We start from the raw sequence: 27,348 nt of genomic DNA, 5'->3' as shown, positions 1-27,348 counted from the left end.
ACATAAAGTATCAGCCCATAAACAAACTCCAAGGAGAAGCCAAGCCCGGCTGGCAGCACAGCCAGGCCCCGCATGTGACTCAGCATGCAGAAGGGGGTTTCTAGGCACCAGTACCTTTGTCTCCTGGTTGTTTTTATTCTCGATGCCATAGATCTCCTGAAGCAGGTAACTCACCCGATCCACCTAGGAAAGAAAGGGACATCACTTAGCCTAGGAGTCACGGCTGCTCCATTTGAATTTATTCCATTTTAGTCACTTCACCTGCAACAAGGGAGAGAATGGGCTGGCACCCGGAGCCATGCCACAGCCTAAGGCAGGGGTGGGCAAACTTTTTGGCCCAAGGGCCACATCTGGGTGGGGAAATTGTATGCAGGGCCATGAATGTAGGGCTGGGGCAGGGGGTTGGGGTGCAGAAGGGAGTGCGGAGTGTGGGAGGGGGTGCAGTGTGTAGGAAGGGGCTCAGGGCAGGAGGATGGGGTGCAGGATGGGTGTGGCAGGGAGCACAAGGCAGGGGGTTAGGGGACTCAGAGCAGGGGTCTGGGGTGCAGGCGGGGTTTGGGTGCAGGCTCCAGCCTGGCACCGCTTACCTTGAGTGGCTCCGGGGTGGCAGCAGTGTGCAGGGGGGGCTAAGGCAGGTTCCTTGCCTGCCCTGGCCCTGTGCCGCTCCCGGAAGTGGCCAACATGTCTGGCAGTGGCTCCTGGGGGGGGGGGGGGGGGGGGGGGGGGAGAAGAGGGGGCAGGCGGCTCTGCCACTGCCCTTGTCTGTGGGTACCACCCCCAAAGCTCCCATTGACCGCGGTTCCCCATTCCCAGCCAATGGGAGCTTGGGGGGGGGGGGAGGGGCAGTGCATGGAGCCCTCTGCCCCCTCCCCCCCCTCCGGGGCCGCAGGTTGAAAGCCCTGACGGGCCGGATCCGGTCCGTGGGCCATAGTTTGCCCTCCCCTGGCCTAGGGGATGTAGCACTGCCTGGGCAGTGCTGAAGGGGAGCTAATCTATACAAAACACAGCAAAGGAGAGAGTCTGGATGAGCCACAGCCCAGCAGAGCCCCTCCCTTCGCCTTCATGCTGAGGAGGGGGCTTCAGAGAGGGATGCCAGAAAAGGGGGGACCCAGGGGGCCATTCCTGGCGGTAAGGGGGGGGGAGAGGAGCGAGTGGAGGCGGGGTCTTGAGGAAAGAGGCGGGGTGAGGGTGGGGCCTTTGGGGAAGGGCAGGTCATCGGGAGCAGGAGTGGCACTAGGAAGCGGGGCCATGGTTCCGGCACCAGTGACCCCCTCCACTTTTAGGGAGCTTCCGTCGCCCCGGCTTCAGAACTGGCTGAGGGGCAGGGACAGAACAATGGTTACATCAAACACAACTGATAATACTGCACTTCAAAACACACTTGGCTCATAGCAGGCCTAAAACAGGCACCTGCAACTTCTGCTGGCTTCAATGGGTTCTGCAGGACCTGGCCCCTCTCAGGATCAGGCCCTTCTTGGTGGCTTAGCTTTAATCATGGATGGCCATGCTGAAATTCAGACCCTCCTGCTCAGTTCCATATAAGAAAGGTTGGACAAACGCAGCAGCAGCAGGCCTCGCTTCTACACTGTGGCAGCCAAGTTTCCCCAGCACTCGTTACCAGCATGTGGTGTTCTGCTTGCAGATACACGAGTCAACAGAGACTGAGAAATGCTTCCGTATGAGAAAGCTACTTCAGAGGGTCAGGCTCCGGAGAGCGCTCCATGAGCGCTGTGCGTTTTGTTAAGCATTTACCTAGAAAAGTGCTCGAGCCCTTGCTGTGTCTGCACTTTAGGACTGTACATGGATAATTACTGGGATGGCATGTGCGAGCGCAAAGAGGCACTGCTGGCAAATCGCGGTAACTGGGTATGGACTGTACTGCAGCTACTATGCACCCTTGGCCTTGCCATGTGCCCAACTTAGTGCCCCTCCACATGAAAACCCATGGAGGAGCAGGATCAGCAGCTAGTGTGGTGATGCCTTGGCGTAGAGCTCATGTGCATGTAGTAACTAGGTCATAGGTGCAGTTCCCACTGGGGGAAGGCTTCTGAGATTATGGTTTCCCACACTGGGGAGATGTGGCAGGGCAGGGGTCTGCCACTGCATCACGAGACAGCTGGGGTAAGACGGATCTTTTCTTCTCTGTTCCAGGAAAGGTTTGAGGGGGAGATACTGAAAACTAAAGAGAGGAAGAAGGGCTCAGTGCTCAGAGCAGACGGGGACTTGCCAGCAGGTGCTTCTACAGAGGATGGCTGGGGCGGCCACGCTGGCAGATGCAGTGCTAATCTCACCTGAGCCCTCTACGCACTGAAGCGCCAAGGTAACGGACACAATCATTTATCACTGCACTTTGTTGCAGATGCTATACAGTGAGCTCCACCAAAAAGCAAATCTCTCCTGGATCCACCCTGTGAAAAGCCCAGGGAGTGGGCGAAATGGTGGGGCGACCCTCAGTGACATCCTGTCCAGAGTGACATCCTGAAGATGGGACATGGAAATGTTTTACTGCATATCCCAAAACTGACCCTTTGCCACTACATTGCGAAGCCACCTGGAATCAGATGCTCGAACTCTCCCATGTTGAGTTTTGCACCTCCTGACAATAACAAGAACTTGGTTGTTTGAAGGGCTGTGTCTGTGACTAAGAGCTTCAGTGCTGCAGGAAGCACCACACACAGACGACGCAGGCCAAGCCTAATTATATCCACCCTGCTTGCCAGTTTAAAATGCTCTGACTCATGAACCAGCAGCTTAATTCCAGTGTCTCCCCATTGAACTCAGCATGGAGCCTACATCCATGCTGGAGCTGCATTTCAAGGCAATGAGGTCAGTGGTTGGACTCTGGAGTGAAATCCTCCGCAGTGTCTCTCAGCTACAGGCTGGGGAGTTTTAGAATTATTGTGTGGGAGCAGAGCGTTTATAGCTGGACATTTCAAAGAGGGCCTTGTTCCATCCTGACTCCTTGGGTGATCAAGATGTGCAGGGGGGGGTCAGCTCCGAGGTTGCCGATGGATGGAAGCGTGGGCACTGGAATCTAACCAGGATGATGTGTTCCCTTTATTGAAAGGTCTCTAAAATAGAATGTAGGATCACACGCCAGTTAGAAATATACGAGACCCATTCGATTGGGAAATCCACTCCTCCACCAAGGTAGAACGCAACTCCTGCTAGAGAGACCTTTAGGTATTAATTAGTGCACTACACCCAATCTAGCCAAAAGAAACTCAGCTCAGATCATTAGCTGCGGCCCTTCCACCACCAAAGGGCTTACAGCACTGGGCAGCCAGAAGATCTAAGGCCTGGTCTACACTACGGGTTTAGGTCGACTTTAGCAGCGTTAAACCGAATTAAGCCTGGACACGTCCACACAACGAGGCCCTTTCTTTCGAATTAAAGGGCCCTTTAAACCGGTTTCTTTACACCACCTCCGACGAGGGGATTAGCGATAAAACCGGCCTTTGCGGGTCGGAATTGGGGTAGTGTGGACGGAATTCGATGTTATTGGCCTCCGGGAGCTATCCCACAGTGCTTCATTGTGACCGCTCTGGACAGCGCTCTCAACTCAGATGCACTGACCAGGTAGACAGGAAAAGACCCGCGAAGGTTTGAATTTCATTTCCTGTTTGCCCAGCGTGGAGAGCACAGGTGACCACGCAGAGCTCATCAGCACAGGTAACCGTCATGGAGTCCTCCCAGGATCGCAAAAGAGCTCCAGCATGGACCGAACGGGAGGTACGAGATCTGCTCGCCATATGGGGAGATGAAGCAGTGATAGCTGAACTCCGTAGCAGTAAAAGAAATGGAAAAGTATTAGAAAAGATCTCCAAGGCCATGAAGGACCGAGGCCATAACAGGGACACACAGCAGTGCCGCGTGAAAATTAAGGAGCTAAGGCAAGCCTACCACAAAGCCAGAGAAGCAAACGGAAGGTCCGGGGCAGAGCCGCAAACTTGCCGCTACTACGCGGAGCTGCATGCGATCCTAGGGGGTGCAGCCACCACTACCCCAACCGTGTGCTATGACTCTCTCACTGGAGAAACACACAGGGAAGACGGTTCGGGGAACGAGGAAGATGACGATGGAGGTACTGTAGGTAGCTCACAGCAGCAAGGAAGCGGAGAAACCGGTTTCCCCAACAGCCAGGATATGTTTGTGACCCTGGACCTGGAACCAGTAACCCCCGAACTCACCCAAGACCCTCAGGGCACACAGGAGACCTCTGGTGAGTGTAACTTTGTAAATATTTGTAAACATTACAAAAAAAAAGCAAGCAAGTCTGTTAACGTGTATGGGGATGGGGCGGAAATCCTCCAGGGACATCTCCAGAAAGCTCTCCTGGTTGAAATGGGGTGATTTTATTAAGGGGGACATTCAGAGGCGCCCGTTCCTGCTCTTCTGACCAGAAATGTTCCCCGCTGTTAACCACGCGGTGGGGGGGAGGGGTGAAGTGATCATCCCAGAGAATCGTGTGTGTGTGTGTGGGGGGGGGTGGTTTACTTGTGTTTGTGCCGCATGTTAACCGGGAAACCGCAGCCCCCTCCTTTTACATTGAAACCCCATTTTAAATGGACAACCCAATTCATCCTTGATATGGGAAATGCGCTGCTGTTTGCAACCTTTCCCGCATGTTAAGAAGGTTAAAAAAGCCAAAACACTGTGGCCTACGATGGCTGCCTGCAAGTCGAAATATGCGACCTTGTAATGAAAGAGTGTACCCATTGTTCCCTAAAATGTGTCCTTTTTAACCACCTCTCCCTTCTCCTCCACCAGCTGCAAATGTTTCTCCTTCGCAGAGGCTCGTGAACATTAGAAAGAGAAAACGTAAGACGAGGGACGAGATGTTCACGGAGCTGCAGATGTCCGCCCAGGCTGATAGAGCACAGCAGAATGCGTGGAGGCAGTCAATGACGGAGATGAGAAAAGCCCAATATGAACGAGAGGAGAGGTGGCGGGCTGAATCGCGGGAAGAACAGAGCAAGTGGCGGGCTGAAGACGATAGGTGGCGTCAGCTTGCAGACAGACGGCAAGAGGCAATGCTCCGTCTGCTGGAGCATCAAAGTGATATGCTCGAGCGTATGGTTGAGTTGCAGGAAAGGCAGCAGGAGCAGAGACCGCCGCTACAGCCCCTGTGTAACCAACAGCCCTCCTCCCCAAGTTCCATAGCCTCCTCACCCAGACGCCCAAGAACACGGTGGGGGGGCCTCCGTCCACCCAGTCACTCCACCCCAGATGATCGCCAAAGCATCAGAAGGCTGGCCTTCAATAAGAGTTAAAGTTTTAAAATGCAGTGTGTCCTTTTCCATCCCTCCTCCCCCACCCATCCCAGGCTACCTTGGCAATTATCCCCCTACCTCTGTAAGGAACTAATAAAGAATGCATGAATGTGAAAAAACAATGACTTTATTGCCTCTGCAAGGGGGAGGGGAGGGTGGGGTGGGGTGGTTGGTTTACAGGGAAGTAGAGTGAACCGGGTCGGGGGGGGGGGTTGGAGGGTTCATCAAGGAGAAACAAACAGAAGTTTCACACAGTAGCCTGGCCAGTCACAAAACTCGTTTTCAAAGCTTCTCTGATGCGCACCGCGCCCTGCTGTGCTCCTCTAACCGCCCTGGTGTCTGGCTGCGCGTAATCAGCGGCCAGGCGAGTTGCCTCAACCTCCCACCCCGCCATAAAGGTCTCCCCCTTACTCTCACAGATATTGTGGAGCGCACAGCAAGCAGCAATAACAATAGGGATATTCTTTTCGCTGAGGTCTGAGCGAGTCAGTAAGCTGCGCCAGCGCGCTTTTAAACGTCCAAATGCACATTCCACCACCATTCGGCACTTGCTCAGCCTGTAGTTGAACAGGTCCTGACTCCTGTCCAGGCTGCCTGTGTACGGCTTCATGAGCCATGGCATTAAGGGGTAGGCTGGGTCCCCAAGGATCACGATAGGCATTTCAACATCCCCAATGGTCACTTTCTGGTCCGGGAAGAAAGTCCCTTCCTCCAGCTTTCGAAACAGAGCAGAGTTCCTGAAGACGCGAGCATCATGTACCTTTCCCGGCCATCCCACGTTGATGTTGGTGAAACGTCCCTTGTGATCCACCAGGGCTTGCAGCAGCATTGAAAAGTACCCCTTGCGGTTTACGTAGTCGGTGGCTTGGTGCTCCGGTGACAAGATAGGGATATGGGTTCCGTCTATGGCCCCGCCACAGTTTGGGAATCCCATTTCAGCAAAACCATCCACTATTGACTGCACGTTGCCCAGAGTCACTACCCTTGCTATCACCAGGTCTTTCATTGCCCTGGCAAATTGGATCACAGCAGCCCCCACCGTAGATTTGCCCACTCCAAATTGATTCCCGACTGACCGGTAGCTGTCTGGCGTTGCAAGCTTCCACAGGGCTATCGCCACTCGCTTCTCAACTGTGAGGGCTGCTCTCATCTTGGTATTCTGGCGCTTCAGGGCAGGGGAAAGCAAGTCACAAAGTTCCATGAAAGTGGCCTTACGCATGCGAAAGTTTCGCAGCCACTGGGAATCGTCCCATACCTGCAGCACGATGCGATCCCACCAGTCTGTGCTTGTTTCCCGGGCCCAGAATCGGCGTTCCACGGTATCAACCTGCCCCAGTGACACCATGATTTCCACATTGCTGGGGCCTGTGCCTTGTGAGAGGTCTATGGCCATGTCAATTTCCTCATCACTCTCGTCGCCGTGCTGCAATCGCCTCCTCGCCTGGTCCGGGTTTCGCCTTGGCATGTTCTGGCTCTGCATATACTCCAGGACAATGCGCGTGGTGTTCATAGTGCTCATAATTGCCGCGGTGATCTGAGCGGGCTCCATGATCCCAGTGCTAGCTATGGCGCCTGGTCAGAAAAAAGGCGCGAAAGTAGTATCTGATGGACCAGGAGAAGGAGGGCGGGAGGGAGGGAGGGAGGGAGGGAGGGCCAAGTGACGACATGGCGTACAGGTACAGGAACAGGGAGAAACACAAACAACTGTCACACAGAATGGTCCCCCCAAAGATTAAACTGGAAACCCTGGGCTTAGCAGGCCGTTGATTTCACGGAGGAAGGGGAAGCAAATGAACACAGAATAAATCTATTTTTTACATCTTAAGGTGGCAGCCGACGCTGCAGCATGAGTGACAGCCATACCAGTATGATGATGATGGGTACCAATCATAATATACCATCATCTGCCAAAAGGCAAGGGGCTGCTGCTGTGTAGCAATGCAGCCCCATGTCTGCCAGCCCCACGTCCGCCAGCACCCAGCATCGCCCTCGGCCTCTTCTGGGTGCTTAGCAGACAATATTGGGCAATTGGCAGAAAATAGTACATTATGACTGGTAACCGTCATCATCGAGACAGTAGCATGTCTGCCCAGGTGGCCATGATTGACAGCCACTCCAGTACGACGACGACGGGTACCAGTCATAATATACCATCGCCTGGAAGGGGCTGGTGCAATGCAGCCCTACGGCTGCCAGCCCCACGGCTATCACTCATGCTACACCGTCTACTGCCAAAAGGCAGTTAGCAGCTGCTGCTGTGTAGCAATGCAGTCCCACGTCTGCCGGCACCCAGAGGACATATGGTGACGGTGAGCTCAGCTGTGCTGAGCGGGCTCCATGTTGTCTGCACAGGTAACCCAGGTAACCCAGGTAAAAAGGCGCGAATCTATTGTCTGCCGTTGCTGTGACGGGGGAGGGAGGGGCCTGACGACATGTACCCAGAACCGCCCGCGACACTGTTTTGCATCATCCGGGCATTGGGATCTCAACCCAGAATTCAAAGAAAAGGCGTGAACCGCTTCGCGGCTCGAGCTGTGGCGCAAACGTAGTATCTGACGGCCTAGGGGAAGGAGGGAGGGGGGCCGAGTGACGACATGGCGTACAGGCACAGGGAATTAAAATAAAGAACGGTGGCTGTGCATCAGGGAGAGACACAAACAACTGTCACAGACTGGTCCCCCCCAAAGATTAAACTGAAAACCCTGGGTTTAGCAGGCCGTTGATTTGACGGAGGGAGGGGGAAGCAAATGAATACAGAGAAAATCTATTTTTTACATCTTAAGACGACGGTGCAGCGTGACTGATAGCCCTCGGCATCTTTCTGGGTGCTTGGCAGCAAATACGGGGCGGTGTATGACGATGGTCTTCAGGCCTATTGCACGAGCTGCTGCTCAGGGAAGACTCTGCTAATGTGCGATGACCCGACTTGTAATAGGCCGGCTAACAGTCATAATACACCATTTACTGCCAAAAGGCAAGCCCCACGGCTGCCAGCACCCAGATCGCCGATGAAGGCTACCAGTCTACTGCACCGTCTACCGCCAAAAGGCAGTTAGCAGCTGCTGCTGTGTAGCAATGCAGTCCCACGTCTGCCGGCACCAAGAGGATATATGGTGACGGTGAGCTCAGCTGTGCTGAGCGGGCTCCATGTTGTCTGCACAGGTAACCCAGGTAACCCAGATAAAAAGGCGCGAATCTATTGTCTGCCGTTGCTGTGACGGGGGAGGGAGGGGCCTGACGACATGTACCCAGAACCGCCCGCGACACTGTTTTGCATCATCCGGGCATTGGGATCTCAACCCAGAATTCCAAGGGGCGGCGGAGACTGCGGGAACTGTGGGATAGCTGTGGGATAGCTACCCATAGTGCAATGCTCCGGAAGTCGACGCTAGCCTCGTACTGTGGACGCGGTCTGCCGACTAGAGCACCTAGAGCATTTTATTGTGTGGACATACACAATCGGCTGTATACAACCGATTTCAATAAAACCGGCTTCTATAAATTCGAACTAATTTCGTAGTGTAGACATACCCTCAGGGAGTAACAGATGGTTACAATGGTAGGGAGGGAAGGAAAGAAGTCTAATGACTGTAGGAGAAAAGTTTACATTAATATACACACACCTCACTCCACTACTTTTCAGCTCATTCTATACACACAGGGAGCAGACTAATGCCACGTTAGTTTCTGCAGTACTCTGTGTTCTTGTAGGAACAGCTTACAGGTCTATTTTAAAAACCTGGGAACATTATGGGAGGGACTGTTTAACTCCTAGATTTTATGAGCTGAGGAGGAAGGGACAATTAGGAAGGCAGAGAACTGTGTCAGCAAAGAGAGACAGACAAATACACACTATTTCACAGCAGGAATGGGCTCACTACATTGTGGTAGGCTGAGAACTGTCCTGGCGGCCAGTTAAAAGGAAACAGCTCTCCATTTCAGCAGGCTAAAGTATTAAGGGAGAGCCGTGCACATGTAATGTAAGTCCGTGCAGTAACTACCATTTATTTGAATAGATCATTGCCATGTGGGCCAATGCTCTAGCATCAAGAACAGGCTGTTTTTGTGAGCTTGTGAATGCAACATTTCTTCCTGCTTTAAAAAGAACACCAACAAAACCAACCCCAAAGAGGAGACGCTGCTGATTTCACTGTGATTTCACAGCCGCAGGGCAGCCTCCGAGATGGCATTCTGCTCTACACTGCCTGGCAGTTCTCAAATTCAGAACAATGACCGTTGGGGATAATCCCTTTCTGGGCTTTACTTCACACACGTCAGTTTGTTTTCTGGGCTGAATTCTCTTGCTTCATATCTTGAACCTATTAATGGGAGCTCCACGACCAGAGCAGAGACTGAGTTTTAATACAGCCAAATGCAAAGGGAGACATCTAGCAACGAGGAATGCAGGCCAGACCTTCTAAATGGGGGACTGTATTCTGGACAGCAGGAACACTGAAAAGGATTTAGGGGTCAGAGTGGACAAGCAATTGAACATGTACACCCAGTGCAATGCTGCAGCAAAAAGAGCTAATGTGATCCTTGGATGTGTAGACAGGGGAGCAGTGAGTACAAGCAGAAAGTGATTTTAACTCTGTATGGCACTGGCGAGACCAATACTGCAATACTGTGGCCAGTTCTGGTCTCTATATTTTAAAAAGGATGTTGAAAAACAGGCCAATGATTTGAGAACTGCAAAAAATGCCTTACAGTGAGAGGCATACAGAGCTCAATCTGTTTAGTTCATTCAAAAGGAGACTGAAAGGTGACTTTGTTACAGGGGGAGAAAATACCAGGTATTGAAGGGCTCTTGAATCTATCAGAGAATGGCAGAACAAGACCCAGCGGCTCGAAGCTGAAGCCTGCCGTATTCAATGAGAAATAAGGCACACGTTTTTTAAGAGTGCAGATGATTGACCTTTGGAACAAACAACCAAGGGAAATGGTGGATTCTCCATCTCCTGATGTCTTCAAATCAGTGCTGACTGTCTTGCTGGAAGATATGCTTTAGCCAAACACAAGTTATTGGGCTCAATGCAGGGGTAAGTGGGTGGTGTTGGTGGCCTATGATATACAGGATGTCAGACTAGATGATCTAATGGTCCCTTCTGGCTTTAAACTCTCTGAATCCCCAATGGCCTAGAGAAGAATATGGGCTATGGTGAACATCAGCAATTCACCCCTCATTGTGGCCTACTGCAGATGAATGCATTTCCCCACTGCTTGAGTTCTTAGATGAGTACGTTTACAGCAGCTTGAACTAGAGCGAGCAACTCTGGCTGTGTAGATGTCCCACAGCAGGAGGCTTGAGACACTTTTCACACTGCTTTGACTCTGGAAAGCTCTTCTAAGGGCTCATCTACACTTGAAACACTGCAACTGCGCCGCTCTAGACATTACCTACATCGACAGAAGGGGTCCTCCCATCAGCGTAGGTAATCCACCTCCCTGACAGGGGATAGCTAGGTCGATGGAAGAATTATTCTGTTGACCAAGCGCTGTCTATACCAGGGGGTAGGTCGGCTTAACTATATCACGCAGGGGTGTGGATTTTTCACACACCCTGAGGGATGTAGTTGGGTCAACTTAACTTTAGTGTAGACCAGGCCGAAGTCAAGAAGATACCGCTTTCAGCCCATCTTCCCCAGCAGTAACGGTCTAAGCCACTAACTCCCTGCTGGCTGCAGCAACGGAGGCAAAATGGACAGCTCTGATATGGACAGTAGAGGAGCCTTATTTGACAACAAGTTTCCAAGATCGGTTCCAGAGTCAGAAGTTTATTGAAAACAGCTGTAGCCATAATCTAACTGCCTTTTGTATTTGCAAAGTTTCCTGGTGTGGAGCCTATATTTTTCTTTACACTATTTGCTCCCCTTTGTTGGAACCTTTGGAGAGACACTGGGATTGAAATGAGTCAGACGGAGCTCCCCTCTCTCCTGCACAGGTGGCCCCCCCAGGTTATGTGGCTGCTCTCCTTGCTGTGGATTAACAGAAGTGTAAGGCTCCATATCCCATTCCAATTCCCTGAGTAACTCAATTTCCATAGCAAGCCTTCTCCCTCCCCCCAAGTTTCAGTCTAAAGCAATATATTAGAGAAGGGCTAGGACAGATTTCATCCTTTGTGCAAGTCTTGCAGAAGCAACTGGGAGCCAACTCAGACCAGAGAGGATGCAGTTAGTGAATAAAGACAACAGCCCGGCCAGCTGTGTCAGATGCACCATGGCAATAACTGTATTTACTGAGAACAAATGACAGGTGCAGAAATTAGATCACCGACTGTAGAAACAGGCAAGCAAATTGAGTTACTGTTTGCACAGCGCTGGGAAAATGTCCCTTGTTAAGTATTATGATTATCACAGATCAAAGACAGAGTCCACTACTAAAAGACCAACCAGAACAGCAACTTATTAATGACATCCACATCAAACCAAGGTATCACATCATCTCACATTTTAGGGGCTTTTTACCTTGCTATTTTTTCCCACCAAAACGCACTACCTAAAAGCTACAGAGAGGCATGGTTTTTAAACCTCCCCCACCCACCGAGTTCTATCAGGACAAAGCGCTCTAACAGGCAATGCTCTCTCTAAAGCAGCTCAAGGAAAATGCAGCTTCATTCAAAAACTGAATATTCACATTAGAAATAAGGCACACATCTGCCAGGGAAAAGCAAGCCCCAGCACCCAAAGTCTTGGGGAGCACTGAGTGAGGTGCAAAGAAGAGGGAGACATGATTAAGGTGGGGGGAAAGGAAGAGATGGGCAGTTGCACTGTGGGTGGACTGGAACAGGGGAGAGGAGAGAAACGGGTGGGTGCAGAAGTCTTTGTTCAGTGCCTAACACAATGGGGTCCTGGGCCATGACCTTAGCTCCTAGGCGCAACCGCAATACACATCGTAAAATCAAGGTGGTCATCGGTCAGGGTGCACAGAATGGATGAATTTGGTAGTGGGGATAGAGAGGAAGGAACGAGTTTCCAAAATGCAGAGAACGCAACAGCAGGATCTAGGAAGGGTCTGTATGGGAAGAGAAAATGACAACTCAGACTTGATTGACAGCAACTCTGCAAGCTTTGGCCATGGGAAGGGAAGCGAGGCTGCCAATGGAGACATGAGGGAGAAGGGGAAGATGATCAGGCTGGGTTTTTGCCATGCTATCCATCCTGTTGCTATGATACAAAGGAGTCGTTTAACTGTAAATAAACTGCTGCTCTTTTTAAACTCCACATCACTGGTGCCTCTGGTCCTCAGCATGAGATCTGCTGGACTAATTCCTCCCTGCCGAGCAGACTTGTTGAGATCACCAGCTCAATGTCACAGTGAGCTCGGCCAAATTCCCATGAGGGAAGGGGCCACCTGTAAAAGCATCATATAACCAGTTTAGAATGGTCTTCCAGCAAGGGCATGAGTGGAAACTGCACATGCCCAATCTGCTTCCGGATGAGATTGAATAGCCCCTGCATTCACCACAGCTCGCTCTTCGGTCTTCCGTTACCTCAGCAGAACATCCGTGTGCTGCATCTTCTTCAAGGCCCTGAACTGCAGGTGCCCCCAAGCCACCTCTCCTTATTCCTGGCTGAGAGATCACGTCAAACTTCTCCCCCAAAGTCTGAATTCCTTGGGAACCTTGGTGTCTTGCGAGTCTTCCAGCCCTCAGGATATTCCCTTCAACTCTGCTTGGAATTATATGATGGCTTAATTGTCGCTCATTCTGGCTAGGCAACAATCAAGCCAGCTCTCCCAAGCCCCTCTGCACTGGCAGGAGGATGGATCAGGTGAGTTAACAGCAATTCTATCTCTGCTTTCTTGCAGTTGCTCCCAGGTTTCCTTTTAGCTGCCTGTGGATCAAGCACCCTCCATTTAGATCTCCTTGGACTGCTCCCGTCACCCCAGCTGTTCCTAGGCTATCACCAGAAAAAGACTTTTCTTTCTTCAGCGAATAAGGAGACTTGACACATTGTGCAGGGAGAAAACAAGTACAGAGATCCCTGCAATTAGTTAAGACACGCAGATGTGCAAGGGAAAGAGCTAACAGTTGTGAGGACGTGGCTAACACTGGCATGGCCAAAAAATGGTCCACCCAGTTAGACTTCTAGAGCCTCTCTCACAGAACAGAGCTGAAGGGGCATAGAGTAGATTCTGAGCAGGTGGTGCTTGTGCTGCCCGACACATCCAGCAATGACGCAATTCAGACAGGCCTCAAACTGATGTTGATATAGCTTAGTGAAGACATCAGGACAGTAGATATTTCTAAGGCACTTACCACTTTGATATGCCTAAATCTGACATGGAGACCCAGGAGCACAGAATGACAGATGTTGATCTAAACACAATGCACCACTTAAGCCAGTACAAAAGGTGCTGCCCGGTGACACTACAGGTCCCACAGCGCAATGCTGGCACCTTTTGGCTGCACAGGCCCCACCTCCACAATAAAGAAGAGGAAGGCTCCAATCTGCTGCTTAATCCAGACAAATTAGGTGCAGCCCTTGGGCTCCTGGCTATCTGCCAATGCAGCTGCCCGTTGGGCACATGTGGGCATCTCTGGGATGGCAGCAAACACCTTTACCCAGCACATTTTTTTTTCTGTAAAGGATATAAACAGGGACCATATACTTACAATCTGCTTCTGTTTTAAAGGCTTCACAGAGAAGCTGCCATCCACGTGCTGGTGGGGGGAAAAGACAGACAGGTTAAACAGACTATACGGAAATAGCCAAAGCAAAGTGCAAAGACACTCAATGCACAATTAATGTGTCCACACAGGGAATGAGTGCATAATAGCTAGTGCACCCCGGGCCCGGCCTGAGGGCTTCTTCCCTGTGTAGACAACCCTTCGATGTTGCACCAGGACTAGTCCTTACTTTATCTATCTGCAAGTGTCACTTGAGCATTACAGGACATGGGGCCTCATCCCACAACCAGGCAGAGCTGTGGTTTTCCCAGCATTTGCCAGGCGCACAGAGCATGTGGCAGAGAGTCAAACTGGACTTACAGATGGTCAGCATGTGCTCCTGTGACTGCAGACTTAGTTACTGCTACCGTGCTAATGGGCCTCGCTTACTTAATCGACTGTAAAAGCTAGACCAGAAGAACAGAATCTACTCCAGCTGCCCAGCACAAGACCCTTCAGCCACAGCTTGGCTCAATGCTCTGCAGAGCCCTTTGATTTTGTAATTGAGGCAATGTGTGCTCCAAAATTACCATCAGCAGGAGGGAAAAGAAAAGCCACAGCTTTTGCTTTGGGGAAGCAGCCACGCTGCAAAAAGGGCTGTTTGGGAGCTTGCCATCCAAGGATAAAGTTACATGCACTGGGAGCACAAGCCAAAGGATTGCTGTGAAGTCAGGAGGTGCCTCCTGGTGGGATGAGGGAGATTAGTCTTATCTAGTACCTGGGTTATTTTAAGTGGATCGTTTTACAGAGTGTGAAGGGAGTAAGAACATCTCCAGAGACCTAGTGACAAGAGGAAATACAAACACTTTCCCTGCAGAGTTTCACACAGCTTGTGTGGTCTCCTTTACAGACCTACAGGGAAGGAAGGAATCTAAGTAAACAGAACCATTTACACTGGCACTCCCCAAAGCAGTTCTGTATTGCAGGACAACGGAAGTATGTCAAACTGACTGGTAATACGTCCAGCACCATGCGATCCTGCTTTGGGGAAGTGCACCACAGATAAGGGGCTGTAATTACCAGGAGGAGATGGCTCCCTCCACTGAAAAACAGAAGCCAATGAAACAACTATTAGTTTTTTTTTTTTTTTTAACTGAAGTTGTTTGTGCATTGGCCTGTGGCCTCATGGGCAAACCACACAGGCCGCCCAAGGGGATGCAGAGAGACTGACTTCCTTTCAACCACGATCCTGAAAACAAGTTCATTTGGGCCTCCAGTAGCAGGTCCTGGGTATCACCTGCATATTGATAATGGACCCAGCCACAGGAAGCTGCTCGGGTCAAAAAGTCAGAATCCCTTCAAAATGTATCTATTGCCATGCCCCCGCTAGGTGCTACCCCAGTGCAGGAGACTGTTCTCATGTGACTCCCACACCAAGCCAGGAGATCTGGAGAAACATCCCGCTGGTGGGACCTTACCCAAAAAGGGACATTTGCCCAGTCGGTTTCTCTAGCAAGTGATTTCTTGATTTCTGAAGCTGCCATTACACTGCTGCAGCTGCTATTGTAACATATGGAAACTAACTAAAGCATCTGTCCCTGGGACTAGACTCAGACCAGCAATGGGGTTCTCTCAACAGACAGTCTGCCTGTGCCTTTCGTGTCCCTGATCTCCCTAGAGGCTTGTCACAGACAGGGTTTGTTGGGACGCAGGAAGCAGCGCGTGGCTCTGGCAGGTTTTCCATGTGGTGTGTGCACAACCATATAGCTCCCCCAGAGCAAGACAGCGGGGTCTGACTACCCTATGGGGATGACACTGTTTTGTGTTTGTACAAACTCTTAAAGCTTTCAGCTGCTAGAAAGAAGGCCCTCCTATATGAACTGGCATGAAGAGAAAGCAGCTAGTCTCAGCTAAAAATTCCTGCAAATTCAGTGCGTCTTACTTTATAATTCAGACATTTCACTACGGTTTCTATCCTGCTACTTATCGACACCCGAGCACAGGAGAGGCAGGCATCAAACATTTATTTGTGAGGCTACCACAGATTTCTAGTGACATCTTTCTCAATGCTCTGTTGAGGAGGTGCTCACCTCCCATCACCCCACCTCTGTTACCACCTCAGTACCCGGGTGTGCTAGATGGAAATGCAAACCTGCTGAATGAGTTTTGAAGATAAGAGCTTTTTAAAAACCTGTTAAACAATTAACGGCTCTACAAGTACATCTCTGGATGCAAAAATGACAAGTGAGAGAATTGATGTGGGCTAGAAAGAAGAAGAATAGATGTGAATGGGCAAACATAAAAGGGCCATGGGGGGATGCTGGTGGCAGCAGCCAGAGCTGTAATTTTACCATCAAAAGGTCAGCAGGACAAAGAGGTCAGGTAATCAAAGGGGCAGCACCTACCACAATATGCCCTCTGCAACTTCACATAATAATCAGGTTGAAGGTGTGGCCTAGACCAATGGCTCTCAACCTTTCCAGACTACTGTACCCCTTTCAGGAGTCTGATTTGTTTTAAGTACCCCAAGTTTCACCTCACTTTTGCTGAAAAATTGTGAACTTTCTCATTTTTACCGTATCATTATAAAATTAATCAATTGGAATATAAATATTGTGCTTTCATTTCAGTGGATGGTATACAGAGCAGTACCAACAAGTTATTGTATGAAATTTTAGTTTGTGCTGACTTCACTAGTGCTTTTTATGTAGCTTCTTGTAAAACTAGGCAAATATCTAGATGAGTTGATGTACCTCCCGGAAAACCTCTGCGTACCCCTGGTTGAGAACCACTGGCCTAGAGGAAAGAAAGCAGGGCAGGGCTCACAGACAGACACCCACGTAAGCAAAAAGTGCCCCTCTCTTTTCGAGATTTTAAACACGAAGATGCACAGCCCAAAGCATATGTTTTAAGGCCCTTGAATGGCTATCTTGTCACTCTCTAAGACCCAGATTTTCTCCAGCAGCAACAATGACAAACTGAATCCCACTTCTTGCTTTAGAAGTGTCTGAACAAAGCAGAGATGGGCAGAACGATTGGGCCCAGATTAATAAGGAGCCTAGTCTGTGAACGAAGCTTATTGGAACATCTCTGAGGGTGAGATTTACCTGTAATCAGTTTCTTAAATGTATTAGGCTTAGACTTGCGTGTTTTGTTTTATTTTGCTTGGTAACTTACTTTGTTCTGTCTGTTATTTCTTGAAACCACTTAAATCCTTCTTTTTATACTTAATAAAATTACTTTTGTTTATTATTAAACCCAGAGTAAGTGATTAATACCTGGGGGAGCAAACAGCTGTGCATCTCTCTCTATCAGTGTTCTAGAGGATGGACAATTTATGAGTTTACCCTGTATAAGCTTTAGATAGAGTAAAACGGATTTATTTGGGGGTTGGATCCCATTGGGAACTGAGGGTCTGGGTGCTGGAGATAGGAAACCTGCTGATCAGTTTTGGTTAAAGTCTGCAGATTTGGGGGCGTGGTTCAGACCCTGGGTCTATGTTGCAGCGGAGTAGCGTGTCTGGCTCAACAAGATAGGGTTCTGGAGTCCCAAGCTTGCAGGGAAAACAGGCTCAGAGGTAGTTTCAGCATGTCAGGTGACAATCCCAAGGGAGTCTCTGTGACCGAACCCGTCACAGCTGGGTCCTACTCCTGACTTTGCCACAGATCGTGTGTGACCATAGGCAAGACACTGAGTCACTCTCTGCTTCAGTTTCCCCCTTCATAAAATGGAACCAATTCCCACCTGCCTCCCAGAGGCTATGAGCCTGGATGAGTTTTTGCAAAGTGTGCTGAGGTTCGTAGATGGAAGGGGCTCTAAGCACTCAGGATCACTATCAACACTCGCTAAAGAGCAGTATCTCTGTGTGCTTTTAGCACCCTTTTCCTTGAGACTGCCCAGGGTCATTAGCAGCAGTTTCCCAGAACCTCAGGACCACCATGCTGGCCCATCCCTCACTCTCCCCTTTCACTGAATTTTCTCCCCAATTAAGATGCATTTCAGAAGAGCCCAAACTCCCCCACTTGACCTTGCCCTAATAAGTTCTATAGCAAGTGTCTCAGTTCACTGGGGTCTGGAGAATTCCAGGACAGCGCAGGAATCAGCGCTACAAAGGGACTGGACTCTCAACACAGGAAACCGAGCATGGGTCCAACTTTGCAGGAGGTTCTCACAAGAAACATGGGAGGGAGGAAAACCAGGACTGAAGCAAGAACAGCACAGGTAATGCTCTCCTTCTAGCCAATCAAACAGCTTTGTTTATCACTTTATTGCTACCTAAGGGCTTGACAGGGGACTTCTAACTATACTGGTATAATCATACTGCGATAGCTGAACTGCTGTAGTTATACTGGAATAACTCCCCAATGTGGACATACTTATTCTGAAACGTTAGTGGCTTTTGTTCCAGTTTAGTTCGAACTCCTTCCAGAGCAACGAATTGAAACAGAAAAGGAACTCCTACCAGAATAAGAGTGTCCACATGGGGAGTTATACTGGGATAGCTACAGTGGTTTAAATTCACACTCTACCTACTACTGGAATAACTGTCCCATGTAGGCATGCTCTAAGAGTTTCATACACTTCTAAAAACAGGGGGAGGAAGGAACTAAGGAACTCTATTCAGCACTGGTGAGACCACACCTGAAATAGTGTGTCCAGTTTTGGTCCCCCCACTACAGAAGGGATGTGGACAAATTAGAGAGAGTCCAGCGGAGGGCAACGAAAATGATTAGGGAGCTGGGGCACATGACTTACAAGGAGAGGCTAAGGGAACTGGGGTTATTTAGTCTGCAGAAGAGAAGAGTGAGGGGGGATTTGATAGCAGCCTTCAACTACCTGAAAGGGGGTTCCAAAGAGAATGGAGCTAGGCTGTTCTCAGTGGTGGCAGATGACAGAACAAGAAGCAATGGTCTCAAGTTGCAGTGGGGTAGGGTTACCATACGTCTGGTTTTTCCCGGACATGTCCGGCTTTTCGGCACTCAAACCCCCGTTCGGGGGGAATTGCCAAAAAGCCGAACATGTCCGGGAAAATGCCGGCCAGGCACTTCCCCTCCCACGGCGGCTCTGCTCCTCCCCTGACTCTTCGGCTCTGTTTAACAGCTGAGCTGCCCGAGCGCTATGGGCTTCAGGCAGCCCCCTTGCCTCCGGACCCCAGCCGCCGGCCGGGCACTTCCCCTCCCGGGCTCCAGCGGCGCAGGGTCCGGAGGCATGGGGGCTGCCCAAAGCCAGTAGCGCTGGGGCAGCTCGGCTCTTAAACAGAGCCGAAGAGTCAGGGGAGGAGCAGAGCCTCCGGCCGCGGCGGCTCTGCTCCTCCCCGACTCTTCTCTGTTTAAGAGCCGAGTGCTACGGGCTTTGGGCAGCCCCCATACCTCCGGACCCTGCGCCGCTGGAGCCCGGGAGGGGAAGTGCCCGGCTGGGGGCGCAGGGTCCAGAGGCAAGGGGGCTGCCCGAAGCCCAAGCGCTACTGGCTTCACGGTTTGCCGGGCAGCCTCCAGACCCTGCGCCCCCGGCTGGGCGCTTCCCCTCCCGGGCTCCAGCTGCGCTGGGGAAGCGCCGGCCGGGGGCGCAGGGTCTGGGGGCTGCCCGGCAAACCGTGAAGCCAGTAGCGCTTGGGCCTCGGGCAGCCCCCTTGCCTCCGGACCCTGCGCCCCCAGCCGGACACTTCCCCTCCTGGGCTCCGGCGGCGCAGGGTCCAGTAGCGCTTGGGCAGCCCTTTCTGCGTGGCTGGGAGTGGGAGGGAGGAGGGGGCGGAGTTAGGGAGGTTGGGGCAGGGAAGGGGCGGAGTCGGGGTGGGGCTGGGAAATGGGCGGGGCCATGACCCCGTGGAGGGTCCTCTTTTTTTATTTGTTAAGTATGGTAATCCTACAGTGGGGAAGGTCTAGGTTGGATATTAGGAAACATTTCACTAGGAGGGTGGTGAAGCACTGGAATGGGTTACCTAGGGAGGTGGTGGAATCTCCATCCTTAGAGGTTTTTAAGGCCCGGCTTGAGAAAGCCTTGGCTGGGATGATTTAGTTGGTGTTAGTCCTGCTTTGAGCAGGGGATTGGACTAGATGACCTCCTGAGGTCTCTTCCAACCCTATGATTCTATGAAGACTGAAAATCAGGGCATTAAACTTCATTTGTTGCAGATGACATTTGGAAATGGAAGCGGAAGCCTTGCAAAGTAGTCCACTGAAAAGCAACTAACAGAGCATTTCTACCCTGAAAAGGGATGTGTCAAAACAGCCCCGCCTTACTCAATAAGCCTTCTCCCTGGGAGTATTCAGAGCCAGAACTCTTTACACACTACAAGTGATTACTCCGTTTTACTGCTAGGAGTGCTCCAAAGCCAGCCCAGCTCTGAGAGGGGGAGCTGGAATCTAGTCTGGCTCTTGCACCACTATCTCAGCAGCATCCCATTGGAAAATCGTTGCTGATGAAGATTTTCATCTCTTTACTTGCCAGCTGTGTAGATTTGATTTCAAGTCATGGACACAATTAACATGGTGCCATTTTCAGAGCAGAACTGTATTTAACTCATCTAGCTGGCATGTCTAGAGTTGGAACAAGTTTACAAATTTACATGCAAAGAATGCTAGAGATGGGACTCTGAGGCACTGTGCTTTTTTTCCATTTCCTCCATGTTCCTGGGGACACTCAAGGGACAGCTAGTCAGTTACAACCCAGAAAAGAAGCGGCTGATCGAGATATTTTGGGGACGGGAGAGGAGATTTACTGCAAGATGCTTAATAGCCCTGGGAAACATCTAGCAGATCGATAGGTGTGTACATATATAAGCACGCATCTGTTCACTGAGGGAGTCATAAAAAGGAAAAAACTGCATCATTAACATGAAACACAAAAAGACTCAAGAGCCCCATTTTCCAGTCAGACACCAAGCTGCCAAGTCTACTCCTTTGACAGAGCTGCGAGGCCAGCAGACTACACATGTACTGCTGAGGTTACATGTTTGTTTTACCAATACATAAATAGCAAATTACTGAAGCCTGCTGGTATGTCCGAGTTCTGGAGCACCCTTCTCCGCTTGCTCTGGTGACTCCGGCAGTAACTGGATCCTTAACAAACAAAACTGCTTTGGATTAATGGCCTGCACTTCAAACAGCCCAGGACCTTTCTAAGGAGAGTAAATGTGATTTAAGCAAACAAGGTGGGGGAGGGGCATGGGTGGGGTGGAGGTTGTCTGGAAGGAACAAGGCTGTGGCTGGTAGAGCAGAAAATGTGCAGCTTCCTGGTTGCTTGACGCCTGTATTCCTTTCATGAGCAGTGTGGGGGCTGCAAGAGACATTTTGCTGATATGTTCCACCTATGCTTGGATTTGCCTTCCCTAGCCTGCCAAACATGGGTGGTGGGTGAACCGTGGGCTCGGGGCGGCTAGCCCCCGGTCTGCCCCTTCTACCTGAGGCCCTGCCCCCTTCTCCCACCAGAGCCCAAAGGCCACACACACACACCCCAGGCCACCTGAGTGCCCCCAGGCCCGGAACGCCATGTGGGCAGTGCGAGCACCAGCTCCAGCCACCCGGAGTTCCTGGCTGCAGGCTGGCCCCCACTAGCTCCAGCCTGTGGCCCCGGCCATGGGGGAAGAGCCACAGAGCGCTGGAAAGCAGGAGGGAATCTGGGGCAGAGTGTGGGCGGGGCCATGCAGGGTTGTTTGGGGAGGCTCATCCTCCCCTGGCCTCCGATACCCACCGCCCATGATGCCAAAGTCCTTAATGGTCATTGCACCTCACAAGCTCTCTGTTCAGACTGCAGCGGGGTAGCTCAGCCTTGCGAGCAGAGTTTCAGAGCCATGACAGAATCACAGCAGGATGCTCTCTCAAGATACAAACATGCATCACAATCCCATCAAGCAAAGTCAAGGGACCATATCCCGATTCCATGGCTCCCTTGACACTCTCCCCCGTCTCCCACCAAGATTCCTGGCTGCTTAGCCCTCTGGTGAAGGATCCTAGCTGCTCCCTCCATTTGCTCAGCAGTGGGTAGCATGCTCCGGAAATTGCCACTGCATTCTGTGCCCAATGCTGGGCAGGACCCGAATGGCATCAGCCAGCAACGTGAATTCCATGCAAGGCCACCGAGAGTCCCGGCCTGCTGCATAAGCAGTGTGAGGGAGGCCAAGGCTGCCCCTGGGGACATACACATTGCTCAGGGAATGGACTGACAAAGAACCCCCCATCAATAAAACACCCGAATGTTAAAATTGTACAGCTCCCACAGTGCGCCATTCACTACCAAGACGCCTGCTGGCATGGTACAGGCAACACCGCTCCTCAGCCTGCAAACAGGGAACCAGCTACTCCTCTTTACTGCACCCCCCCCTTCCACCTGCCCCCAGCCTGACCCTCTTTCAACCCTCCTGCACTGCAACACCTCACACAGGGCCACGGATCAGGCCAACTCCCCCACCACCGTGCTCCCAAAACACCAGGCAAAGAATAACTCTCCACGCTCGCCAGTAACCCCGGACACAGGGAACCAAACAAGGAAATAAAGGAGGTAACCTGGCCCCTCATAACATGGTCAGGGTGTGGGAGGCTCCCCAAAGAAGGTGTCCCAGGCCCAATAGGGGTGGTCTGGTCTGCATTTAGCCTTTAAGATAACATTCAACAAGACACAGGAAACCAAGGGCCAGCTATGGGGGCAGGAAGATGGGGGAGGCGGGGGTATGGTTTAGGAGAAGGAGCCATGGGTGTGTCCCACCCCCAGTCTAGGATCAGCTGGGCCCTCAGCCCCTCCACAGCTTGAGGGGAGCCCGATGCAGTGATCACAGACTCTCTGTCACCCCAGGACTCCATCCTCCATTCCACACTGGCTGGACTGAAGGCAGGGGCTGCTGTGCAATGCTCCCTGAAGCAGTCTGGCAGCCAAGTCTGGCAGGAGGCATTCAGGACTGCCCAGAAAAACCACCAATATCCAGGAGCAGGCTGCACCAAGGGTGGTGATGCCCAGCTGGTGGGCTAGCAAGCACAGAGCAGCTGGGCAGTGAAGAGGAATGATGGTGCACTCTCAGTCCTCGTGCTCAAACTTGGGGCACTCAAGAGGTCTGGGCACTGGACTGAGCGCAGCACCACTGATGCAATGGCCCAGGCAGCTTTAGGTGCTTTTGAGCTTTGCTGACCACCTTGCTCTGCTCTCTGAATATTAGGGAGCCACTCATCTCCACCTGGCAGAAGGTGCGCTTGGCATGCTTCCCCTTCAGCCGAAACCCCATGGACCTCCACATTACAATAGCTGGAGATCTCGGTGCTCTATGCATCAGGTCAAAAGCACCCAGACTCCTTGGAATTACAGGTTCAGCCCTTGGATCTTCTGAAGCAGAGAAAATTCCAGGAGGGCTCAAATCCCTGAGATCCTTTCTGCCTTGCTTGGAGAGCAAGCAACCCGTGGGCCACTTTGTTGGGGGACAAGATCATTGCTAAATTTCTGCTCCTCCCCACCGTGCGGTAACATGCCGCGTGGGTACTAGCTGCTGCCTCTATCCCAGAGTGAGCTGAGTGTCGGTGTCACTGTGCATCCAGAGCGTTGGACTCGCTGGGGCAGAAAGTGCTATTGAAATGGAAACTATCACAGCAGCACTAATGATTTCTAACAGAATTAACATGCACCATGGAATGTTGCACCTTCCGGTATCAGTCACAGTGAGGTGCCAATTCTCACAGCTCAGGAGACAAAACTTGCTCCATCAGCCAGAGGCCCCGGGGAACAGATTTCTATAAGAAGGGTTTATTATAAAGGCTGGCCACATGGTGCTAGAATATGATGCCAGGAATGCAGAGCCAGGTTCATTTCAGGACTCCAGCTCCGTAACCACAGGAGGCTGGGCGCTATGCGAGAGTGGTGAGCTCGGTCTTCTCAAGCGGATAGTGGCGAGACAAACCCCATCCCTCCCACTGTCCTGCATACAAATTACACTGGCAGTGGATTTGGCACTAGCTACTGCCAAGAGGGCACGAAGGCAGCAGCGAGAGGAATAACGAAGGGTCTTTGGGGAGCAGGGAACGGTGAACGCTCCGGCTACAGATGTTAATTCACTGGGCACCATGCAACATCACTCACTTTTGTCTCACATGGAACAAGGGCCTGATCCTTCCCGTAATCTCGTCATAGTCCCAAAGGGTCACCTAGAGGACTTTCTCCCGCAGGCAACAGCCTGGCTCTGATCATCGCAGGCTTCAATGCCTGCCCTCCTCTCTCCCGATTCACAGTATGGGCAGGGCCAGATATACTGGGAGAGAGCAAGTTTGCTCTTCCTGCTTCCAGGAGAATTTAGAGAAGGGGCAGGAGGGAATTCCCAGAGGAGGCGAGAGCTGCCCTTTTCCTTGTTCTAACAGTTCCCTAGCTGGCAGATGGCACCCCCAGCTGTGCTCTCTCCACCCATCGGAGGGCCCCCCCACGGCTCGGCACAAGAAAAGCAAACATGCTGCTCCCTCCGATTGCTCTCCCAGCCCCTCTTGCCTCACCCTCAAGTGCAGCTTGCATCACTGCACTCCCTGAACAACCTCTAGGTATTCCCACTAAGATGCCTTAACAGCTGCAGCATGGAGCAGCAGTAGCTGTACTGCTATCAGAATCTGCCTGCCAGAGGGGGAGACGCAATCAATACAAGGACCTATCCATACAGCAGAGTTCCCTGTAATATACCATGGTTTAGGCTTGCCCTCTGGGTGGGAATAAGCATCTATTACCATGTTCCCAAACACTGTGAGAGCCCTGGTCTTCACATATGACATAGCACCAGTTTGTAACAGGATTTAGTCTCAGACCAAAGAGTCAGATAGCAGATCTGGTCCTGCAGACGGATCTTAAGGCTCTGACCATACTACCGTGACAGCTTTCTTTTGTCTAAACACCACCGCATTTAAACATCCTGGATGCTGGAATCATTCCAATCCTCAGGGGGCCAGGAGATGTTGCCTACAATTGGCTGGTTGACCACCACAACTCTATGTACTGAATACACCTGTATGTTACGTATTATGGTAGCGTCTGGGAGCCCCAGTCCTGGACCAGGAGCCCACTGCGTTAGGTAGGAGCTGTGCAAACAGAACAAAAGACAGACATTCTGTACCATGAACACTTCCATCCATGTGGCAATGTGCACACAGGAAATGAAGCAGAATGGCAGGGCTCATTTACCTTTTCAAATGCAGCCAGGAGGACATGAGCATGGCCAGTAACTTCAACCACCACTGGAAAGAGAGAACATTGGTTAAAACCTTGAACATGGTCCGCACCTCCAAGCCCACCACACACAGAGGGAATAGAACGAGGGTTATGCTTTTCACCCCCATTTCCGGGGGGGGGGGGGGGGGGGGGGGGAGGGGAGGAAGATTTCATGGCTATTGCTCTGTAAGGCCAATCCCCTTATGGTTTGGAGTGTGTTGGGGAGAAGTGGTTCAGCATGAAGACTGAAACAGCCCAGGTTATTATGACTGGGAATGCAACTGCTGCACACAAGTCGAATTCCATCCCATTTCCCGCTTTAAGTGGCCCATGCTGCATCTTAATCGTCTGCAGTGTCAAGAGCTCTCCCAGTTTATACTGTCCAGGAATTCAATTAGTGGCTTCTCCACATTAGCCCCTGGAGAATGGTAAACACTTGGGCCCAGAGAACAGCCCTGTAGGGCCAAATGGCGCCTCCACCCCGCAGACAGCCTGTGAACCACTGACCACTCAGATCCATTTTACCAGCTGCACCTCTCACAGTTGTTCCATACAATCTGGCTTCTCCTTTACAGACACCAGTGAACCAAAGCAGTGGGACTGAAAAGCCTGCTGGGTTTCTTTTACTCCCTAAGCTTGTTATCCTCGCAAAGAGAGACATCAGGCTGGTTTATCTACAGCTGGCAAATCCTCAATGTTTATTGCCTTATTTTACTCTAGTCCTAGGGATTCCCAATGCATTTATTATTTGTACTAGCAGTTTATCAAGTACGGACACAAACATTTTGGTTTCATTCTCTGGCCCCTTCTGTCCTCTTTCCCCAAAACAGATATCACGTTTGGCCCCTTCCCAATTGGAGGTCTCCTCATTCTTCCAGGAGAGCTCAAAAGCAACCAATGAAGCTTCCAGCACCGTACGCATGGCTCCATCAACACACTGGAGCCAGGCAAAAACAGCGTGTTTTAGGAGTCATGATTCCTGAGCTTACTCCCAGCACTGACACTGATTCCTGTGACCACTTCCCCTTGATGCCTCAGTTTTCTCCTATGAAAATTGGAGATAACACTTCCCTACCTCAGAGGTTCTGGGAGGATTAACCGGCAAGTACATGCAGAGCCTCGGATGAGAGTCTGGAGGAGTCACGAGGCAAGACAAGAGGTATAACTGCCTTTGATCCTACTCACACAAACACATGCCGACGAGCTAGGGAGGCAGGGAACGTTCTGAGTGACCAGCTCCCAGGCTAGTAACAGCAGAAGGAAACGACTCAGCTTCCCAAGGGAAGGGAGCTCAGTAGTTCCTTTGCAGCCCCAAAGGGCATAAACGACAAGGTGACCCATTCATTTGATTCTGGCTTAAAAAAGCAACATGTGGGAGGAGAAACTATGGACTGTCTCTGCAAGAGTGACTGAGGACACACCGAGTTCTCACGGAGAGTCTTAGCAGGTAAAGTATAGTTGGCAAAGATAACAGTGTGTGTATGGGGGGCTGATCCCTCCCTGCTATCAGTGAGGGGGAAACAAGTTCCAGGAGATTTTTCTGCAAACAAGCCAGGATAAATGCTAGTCTGAGCAATGGAATTAACTTCAGCTCTCTCATAAACCATTTTAAAGCCAAGTTAGCGAGCTGAGAACCTAAACTGAAACTATGCTTGTTCGTTTAGGCAGCTTGCAAAGCCAGAACTAAACAGTCACACACTGCACAGAAATCTCCCCTCCATTAAGGCTTTTAAACTTAGTGCCGTTCCAGCCCAGTAGCTTTATACTCTCAGTTCTTCACAGAAAGGAGGCGCCTTCTGGCAGCTTTCGGACAAAAAGCATTTGGCTGATTGCTCTTTCCATTTGCTGTTCAATTTTATTTAATGCACATGCCTATAATTTACCAGGCAATCAGAACACCTCTGACTAGCTCTTTCATTCATTAAAAGGAAAGAAAAGGGCACATCAGATTTTCTCAGATCGCTCTGAAGTGTCATCTACTGTGTGCGTTCATGTTTTTCCCAGGAGGGGATTTAAAAGCCATTGCTTGTCTAGGTTATTAGGACAGATTTACAGAGTTTATTAAATCAAATGAGAGTGCACTATTGACTAAGAGACACTGCAGTATGCACACAGCTGAATGCTTGCTTCCTTATTCTCCATCTCTTTTTGTTCTATTTATCAGGCCACGATAGGCATTTTTATATGTATGCACCACTGCAGTATACAAGTATATTGTCAAAGCACTCCCCAGGCAGATGTAAAAGTGTCTTTCATTATAAGAAAAACCAAACTTCTTTACCAGTGTTACTAACAGCACCTTAG

At 50.9% G+C, this 27,348-nt stretch overlaps 1 protein-coding gene across 4 annotated transcripts in view; it reads right to left on the bottom strand.

Moving 5' to 3' along the window:
- Positions 1 to 27,348, bottom strand: part of MGRN1 (mahogunin ring finger 1) — a 110,757-nt gene that overhangs the window by 22,028 nt on the left and 61,381 nt on the right. For all 4 annotated transcript variants that reach the window (XM_054041176.1, XM_054041179.1, XM_054041180.1 and 1 more), the window contains 3 exons: positions 25,018 to 25,070; positions 13,888 to 13,935; positions 115 to 183 (listed from right to left, as the gene is read on the bottom strand). In XM_054041176.1, coding sequence (XP_053897151.1) covers positions 115 to 183; positions 13,888 to 13,935; positions 25,018 to 25,070 — 170 coding nt within the window. The remainder of the gene's footprint in view (positions 1 to 114; positions 184 to 13,887; positions 13,936 to 25,017; positions 25,071 to 27,348) is intronic.

Source organism: Malaclemys terrapin, chromosome 10 (assembly GCF_027887155.1).
Source record: "Malaclemys terrapin pileata isolate rMalTer1 chromosome 10, rMalTer1.hap1, whole genome shotgun sequence".
Classification (NCBI taxonomy): Eukaryota; Metazoa; Chordata; order Testudines; family Emydidae; genus Malaclemys; species Malaclemys terrapin.
This window is presented reverse-complemented; position numbering and strand designations above follow the sequence as displayed.